The 7,531-nt window shown below is 43.8% G+C and overlaps 1 protein-coding gene across 3 annotated transcripts in view; it reads right to left on the bottom strand.

The window, feature by feature from the left end:
• C2cd2 (C2 calcium dependent domain containing 2) overlaps nt 1-7,531 on the bottom strand; it is a 68,386-nt gene that overhangs the window by 13,501 nt on the left and 47,354 nt on the right. For 2 of the 3 annotated variants that reach the window (XM_087898648.1, XM_048422522.3), the window contains exons 12-13: nt 2,243-2,370; nt 297-642 (exon numbers count right to left, since the gene is read on the bottom strand). In XM_087898648.1, coding sequence (XP_087754774.1) covers nt 297-642; nt 2,243-2,370 — 474 coding nt within the window. The remainder of the gene's footprint in view (nt 1-296; nt 643-2,242; nt 2,371-7,531) is intronic. The other variant, XM_048422523.3, reaches the window with a different exon arrangement.

The raw sequence follows: 7,531 nt of genomic DNA, 5'->3' as shown, positions 1-7,531 counted from the left end.
CTCCTGGTGATACTCTGAAGCCTTGGATAGCTCTGTTCCCAGATGGAGAGAGCCAGACAGGGAAGGTGCTTGGAGGCATGAAAACACAGTGGCCCCAGATGAGAAGATGAAGCCCCAGCTGCTCACATGCAGGCTTCCTGCCTGCCTTCCAGCTCTCAGTGTCTGAGCATTCTGGGAGGGAGGGGATGAAGCCAGGACAGCCTCAGAGAGGACAAAAGGAAGGGAGGCCAGAATAGGAGAAACGACACAGAGAGGGAAGCCCAAGCGAGAAGCTGGGGGGCTTGGGGAAAGGGTACCTTTATGCTTCTTGATGGCTCCAAGCTCCGAAGCACTCAAAGAGCTCTCTGACAGTTCGTCCCCATCCGGTTCCTGTAAGGCTGGACCGCTCCATGGTGCTGCTGGGGGTTCCTTCTCCAGGTCCCAGGAGTCTAGATCATCCTCTCTAGGCTTGACGGCAGGCAGGGCCTGGGCTGGCTCATCTTCAGGTGGGGAGGTGGAAGAGACTGCAGCTGCCTCTTGAGGGCACAGAGCAGATGGGGCATCCCCTTGTTTGGTGCTGCCCATAGACGCTGCATAGTCCAGCATGAGGGCAGCACTGTGGTCCTGAGACAGTGAGGTCTGTCGGGGAGATGTACAACAGGGCTGAGGGCAAACGAAAAAAACAGCCCATGGATATAACAGGAGTACAGAGAAGACAGAGAGGGTTTGACACAATCTGAATACCACCTCCCAAAGCATTGTGACTAGAAATATCAAGCAGTAGCAAGGACAGCTAGCCCCCAAAGGCTCCTGTGCTACATGGTAAAGGCTTATAAAATACGTTTCCATCTTAGCCAAGACTGAGAGCCACACGGCATCCAGAGGGTGCTGGAGAAGAGTTGGCACACTTCCTACTGCACAGCTATCAGTAAGGGAACCCCAGAAGGTGAGTGGCAAGGACTATCACTTTCTTCCAAGTAGATAAAGTATAGCTCAGCAAAGAGCATAAACTTGGGCAGGTTTAGTCTTTTACACTTTTGTTACTAAGCACCAGAAGATGATGGGTCCTCCTAAGGACTGTATTTGTGTGTGCAGTTACAGGCACTGAACTAACAGGTAATGTGGAAAGCTGGGACAGCGGCTCAACAGGAGTGACTGAAAGACGCAGCACCCATGCTGTTCTAAACCTGGGTGGCAGTCACACAAGTCGCTTTGCTAAGTGACCGCTGACAGATGAACCAGCTTACAGAAGTGCATGGTGACAACCAATACAACAGTCTGCGTGCCAATAAAATTAATAATCCAAGTGGCCTACAGGTATTAAATATGAAGATTCTTTGATGGTTCTGAGGCAAAGCCAGAAAGTAGAGAGGAGAGGATCATGGGTTATCTTCATCTTGTTTACTAACCCAGACTGGACAAAAGCTTCCACTATTTGGCCTCCTTGGCCCCAGAGATCTGCCGCTCATACTCCGGTGATCGAAGAAGCCAAGCAAAGACACTCCCTGCCTTAGTGTTCAAGGTCACTCATGAGCTTTCTTTTGAAGTACTGGATCCAGGATACTCACAATACTGTGTATATCACCACCTATGGGGAGTCATCACTGGCACCTGCCAGCAACTAAGAGAGTGATTTCCAGCATGCTCTCTAGCCTACCTTGTAAGACCCAACCATCTTCCCTAGTCATGGCTACAACTATGGAATCTGTTGCTTCCTGCAGCACTCTCTCCATCTACATTTGGAAACGTCTAGAAAGAACCAGAGTTTCTCCCGTGGCCCCTGGCACTGAAGATCTAGCCTGCTCTGCACTCCAGGGGCATGGCTGTACACAGAGGCAGTTCACACCCACCTTCTGCTCCCCAAAAGTTACCACAGAATTGGAGAGCAGGGAAACTGAACCAGAATATTCTGTAGAACAATCTTTGTTTCTATCAGCAATGAAAAGGAATATGCATATTTATTATAAAATATGTAAATGTTTTAGAAATGAGTAATATGGAAAAAATGGACTTGGGAGGCAGCGAAGAAGAGCCTGTACCATGTGATTTTCTTTCTCTCTTATTAATCATTCCAGAGAAGACTTACCAAGCTCTCAAGCCTCAGGGCATCACTAAGCAGATGGCAGCTACCTTCCTGTGTCAAGAGGACCAATGACTACTGTGGTCCCACAGTAACCACCTCTCTGGTGGGAAGGGACTGTATTAGACGCTGTAGAGGGGACCGTCTGGATCGATGAGGGACTGGGGTGCTGCCTTCACTTACCTTGGAGATCCCTGAAATTATGATGGTACTTTTCTTCCGCGGGGACTTCAGCTTCAGCTTTGAGGATTCACTGAGCTGCCGAATGGCAACTTCAGCCACAGGATCTGAGCCATTCAGCACCAATAGTTCTGCCAGGAGAAAGGTAGCACTGAGTTCAGTAGCAAAATTAAAAGGCTCCGAGGGAACTCCCAGAAGAGGGGGCAGGAATGGTCTATAAGCAGTGGATGGCAAACATTTTGGAGAAAGAGGGATAAAGTAAGGGGTTGAGGTATGGCAACTAATCTCTCCATAGAGTAGAAGCAGCCAGGAGCCAAATGTAAATGAACAGGCAAGGTCTGGTTCCCGTAAAACTTTATCTTTAGAAACAAGGGAGGTCATCATCATCTACTCCCCGTAGTTATGAGCTACTCATTGACGTGTCTGCGTAAAACTCATGTGTTTTACTGTTTACAAGTTGATTGCTTTTTGTCAAGAAGACTATGCAAAGTGGCAAAAGCCAGCAGACAAAAACAAATGAACTGTAGGTGGATGAGATGGTACAGTGAGTAAAGGCACCATGCCTGACGCTCTAACTTGAATTTGATCCCTGGGACCCAGTGGGGGAAGGAGAGAACAGGTGCCTGCAGGTTGTCCTCTTGATCTCCACATGCATGCAGTAACACACACACAACACACACAAAACACACACACATACACACACACACACACACACACACACACACGAAGAAAGTAAAAGAAAGAAAAAAGAAATTCTTTAAACATTGGGAAAAATTTGACCTCACAAAGGCACATAACTCTCCCTCCAAAAAGCGGCTGACACACAACACTAATTACAGGCAGCTAATAAAAGCAATTAAGAGCTGGCCCTTCCTGTGTCATAAATATACCAAGTACTGCTGACACAGCCTGCATGCTCTGTGAGGCGAGTCCTTCTTTCCTTTTTTTGTTTTCTTTATTTTTAAACAATAATCTCCACTTGATAAGGAGAATGATGCCAGGCCATCAGGCAGGTGGCGGAGTGGAGGTGCTTAATGGAGTCTCTCCCTCAGAGAATGTGTACTTATAGTTTACACTGTTCTGCTAAAGCAAAATTAAACATGACAAAGAGGGATGGTGGTGTAGCTCAATGATAAATACTTACAGAGTATGCACAAGGCCCTGGGTTTGATTTCCAGGACTACAGAAGCAAATGAAAAAAATAAATATAACAAAAATGCTTTAAGAATGGCCATGGCCGCAGGTCACAGGGGCTGGTTTCCACAGTCAGTGACACACTTAGTCTTGCCTAGTGCCTGACACTTTCTGTGATGGGGTGAAGGGAATATGTTTTCTTTTTGTTTATAAGCCTCATTTGTGTGTATGTATGTGTGTACATGTTGTATGTGTGTATACATGTGTTTGTGTGTGTACATATGTATGTATTTATTCAATTCTGTGCATATGGGTAGGGACCAGAAGTTGACAATGGGTCTCTTCTTAATAGATCTCCATCTTGTTTTTTGAGACACAATCTTTCATTGAATTTGGAGCTCACCAATTGGTTCAGTAAGCCCCAGGGACCTTTTGTTTCTACCTCCCCAGAGCTGGGCTTATAGACTTGTTTGGCCACTCCCGATTTTTAAGTGGATATTGGAGATCAAACTTAGGTCCCCACACTGACTTATAGAAAGGAAAATGTATCTTCAAGATGAGGATTACATGAAAACAATCCTAAAATTGGAGAATTGATACTGATACAGCTTGAATGTGAAATGTCCCCCACAGTGTTTAAAGGGCCTGCTTCCCAGATGAGGGTGCTACTCTGGAGGCTGTAATACCTTTAGGGATGGAACCACTGCCATTGAAGGTCAAGGCCCAGGCCTTGGTTCCAGAGCTCCCTCTCTGCTTCCTGGTGGGTCATGATGTGAGTAGGTTCTATTACACACTCTGGTTAAGATGAATTTACTCTTGAAACGGTGAGCCAAAACAGTCTTTCCTCCATTACACTGTTTCTACCAGCTCGCTTGGTAACAGTGATACAAAATATACACAATAACTAATCCAGAAAATTGGTAGAGGAGAAGTGAGGTTGTTGCTTCTGCCAAACCTGGATATGTGGTTCTTAGGCCTTTGGAAATGGCTTGTGGGAAAAACATGGGAGAATTTGGAAATGTGGACTAGAAAAACCCTTCAAGAAGGTCTAGAGGCCCCCACCCCCCAAATGACACAGACTATTGCCATTGCTCTTGCTGCCCACCATAACTAGAAGGTAAGACCTATTGCTGAAGACACCACACACTTTCGTTTAGAACACAGAGAAATCTGGAACTGACCTGAAAACTTCCTCCCTGCTGGAAGGTGCTATGCAGGCTGCTGGAGGAGAAAAAGAATCAATGGGCTTACCCAGCAGTAGACCCTGCATCCTATGATACTGACCTAACAGGCAAGAAGTACCTACTAGCACAAGAGCTGCATGGCTGCTATGAAATAACCCAACTGCTTTTGATTGGATTTGATGTCTGTTGCATAAGAAGGAATTCACTCCTGATCCTATAAATCTGGTAAAAGAAATAAAACAAAACAATGGGAAGGAGCCCTCTATTGTTGCTTTGCTAAATGGACATGGTGTCAAAATTTTGTTTATATCCATAGACTAGTGTTAATCTCAACTGCTTTTCAGAGAAGCCCACCCCCTTTATGCAAAGACTCATAACTAATAAAAATGCTGAGAATAAGTAACGTCCCAAGGCTGAGGGAACATTCTGGAAGAAGGGGAGAAAAGAGGAGATTCAGGGTAGGAAAGAGTGCTATAAAATGCTGTCCTCTGGATAGGAAATGTCCATCACACTCATTAAGTCACAGCAGCAGTGATTATTTACACAAGATCAAGCCAGACAACATGGATGAGTGGGTTTCTATCTGGAGAGCTACTGGAAGTTGATGGCCGCCGGGGGAGGGGAAGTCATTTTTTTCAGGGGTTGTAGTCACTGGTGAGTTACCCATGCTCTAATGGATGTCCCCATATATGTGCAGGGACCCAGTAGGTTATAAAAAGTAAGACACAGGGGTGGGAGGTGTTTGTGTTAGGGAAGAACTGAGAAGAGGGGGAGTGGGGAGCTATAGGGAGCTATGATCAAGATACAATGTATCTTGTATATAAGTATGGCATTATCAAAAATAAATAAAAATAAAATGTTTAAAAAGGAAGAAAAGCCCTTGAACACTGTAAGTAAGCCTTAGGTTCATTCCTGTGGGTGTATGGAGATTTGAGTGCTGAGAGAAATGCAATCAGTGAGACTGAGCTGCTGCTGTTTGGGATGGGAACAAGGACTCCACTGAGAATAGGATTAGAGACTATTTGTGCCACATTTTTGTGGTGGGAACGCTTTCAGCCAATAACCTTTAAGACACCAGCCCGCTTTGGGCGTACATGATACCATAAAGGCAGACGAAAAGCATGCTCAGCTCTCTTTGCTGCTGGATTTGGCTCCAGTTCCCAGTGCACAGAGAAAAGTGTGGATCACTATCCTTACTGAGTTTATCCCCAGATAAATAAACCTTTGTTATACTCCATTCTGGGATATTGTGGAATTCTTCAGTACGATTACAAAATGGCACCAACGTGAATCCGCGACATCCACATAAAACCTGAGAGAGCTCGGGAAGGAATTCTAGACACAAAAGAACAGAGTTAAGCTTCTTGGTAGCAGCATTTTTTTCAGATAGGTTCTGGTTGCTGGTGGTGAGCAGAGGCATGATTCCTTTAAGAGAAGGCTTCCTGACTCAGCCTTAGCAGCAAAGACTGCATGGCTCCTTTAAGAACTAGATTCCTGTTCGAGCTGGCAACAAGAACTCTGACTCTTTTGGGAGCTCCTGCACTTGAATGGGGTTTGTGAGCAGAGTGCTGGATATGGTTCCAGTTAATGGCCACATAGACCTATTGCATCCCTAGAGCTGAGGCAATGAGTATGGCTCACAGAGGCAATGAACATACCCCCACCATGTTGGATGGGGCAGAGCCAACAGGCAAGGCCATGGAGTTCGTCCTAGCCACACCCACTTAGGAATTAAAAGAAAAAGGCACTCCTGGTCAGAAAATGATTACAGATATGCGATAAAGACAGATTTAGACAAAAATAAACCTCTGAATGGCCACAGTGTGTTTAAAAAATGTACGTAGACTTGGGAGAGAGATGAAAAAGAGTATAGACAAGAGTACAGAAATTAACAGATTAAAGGAGTAAAGATAATTAAATATTAAAAAATAAAGTAAAAAAGTAAATCACATAAAGATGGAAAATACACAGAGAGTCTGGATTATGTATATTATTGCGTTTTCTTTGAATTTTTTGACTGTAGAAAGACATTTGATACTGGCGACTGCTAAGTTAAATCAACATAAAGATATCTTGACTTCAAATTATGAATCTAAGAATATATTGCTTTGGAAAAGAGGTTTTGCTTTTGTTTCCACAGAAGATGAGAACCTGTGGATTCCTTCCAGGCTAATGTGGTTCAATGGAACAAGCCTCCCCCTGAATTGTCTCCATGAACCCTAAAAATACTTTGCCTAACAACCAGCAGGAAGCAGTTTAGAGAAAACAATGCCCAAATTCCCAAAATGGTTGTTTATAAATGTTTATTTTTATTTTAAAAGGATTGGTTATAATTGATTAATGGTCACAATCAAGTTCTAAAAAAATTAAGGGAATATGAAATAGAGATAAATACGTTGCATTGGGATGGACTTTGGTTTATTGATACAATTATGGTCAATTTTGTTATATTCATATTTCTACTCTTGTTTAAGGTATGTTTATACAGCTCATTAAAAATGTAATATATAATTAAAATTATAGATAGATAGCCTTTTATAACAGTCAAACTTGTAGTCATGTTAGTTAAGTTTTCATGAGTAGGTATTCTTCAAACCTTTCAAAGCCCTATAGAATATGGCATTTAAATGTTAACCTAGGACTTTTCATGACAATGAGACACATCTGCTCCTGGTAGCACCAATCTACTTCAAAAGGATGGTGGGCACCAAAGAAGCTCCTTATGGAGTTTGCTAGACATTTGGGCAAGAAACTGCTTGTCTGGACTGCTTGATGGTATGCTGTATGAGCTGGACATGCAGGAACTACAGAAAAATGACTGCTAAATTTTCCAAAAGACAAGATGGTCCTTTGGGGTTCCTGTTTCACAGAGGAAACTGCCAGGTATTCTACAGGACACAGAAGAAGTGACTGACAAACTGCCAATATAAGCAAAGCAGCCTTTCAAATTTCCTGCTTCATGAAAAAGTCTGCC

Source organism: Myodes glareolus, chromosome 2 (assembly GCF_982192425.1).
Source record: "Myodes glareolus chromosome 2, mMyoGla1.1, whole genome shotgun sequence".
Lineage (NCBI taxonomy): Eukaryota > Metazoa > Chordata > Mammalia > Rodentia > Cricetidae > Myodes > Myodes glareolus.
Note: the sequence above shows the minus strand (reverse complement) of the source record. Positions and strands in the feature narration are given on the sequence as shown.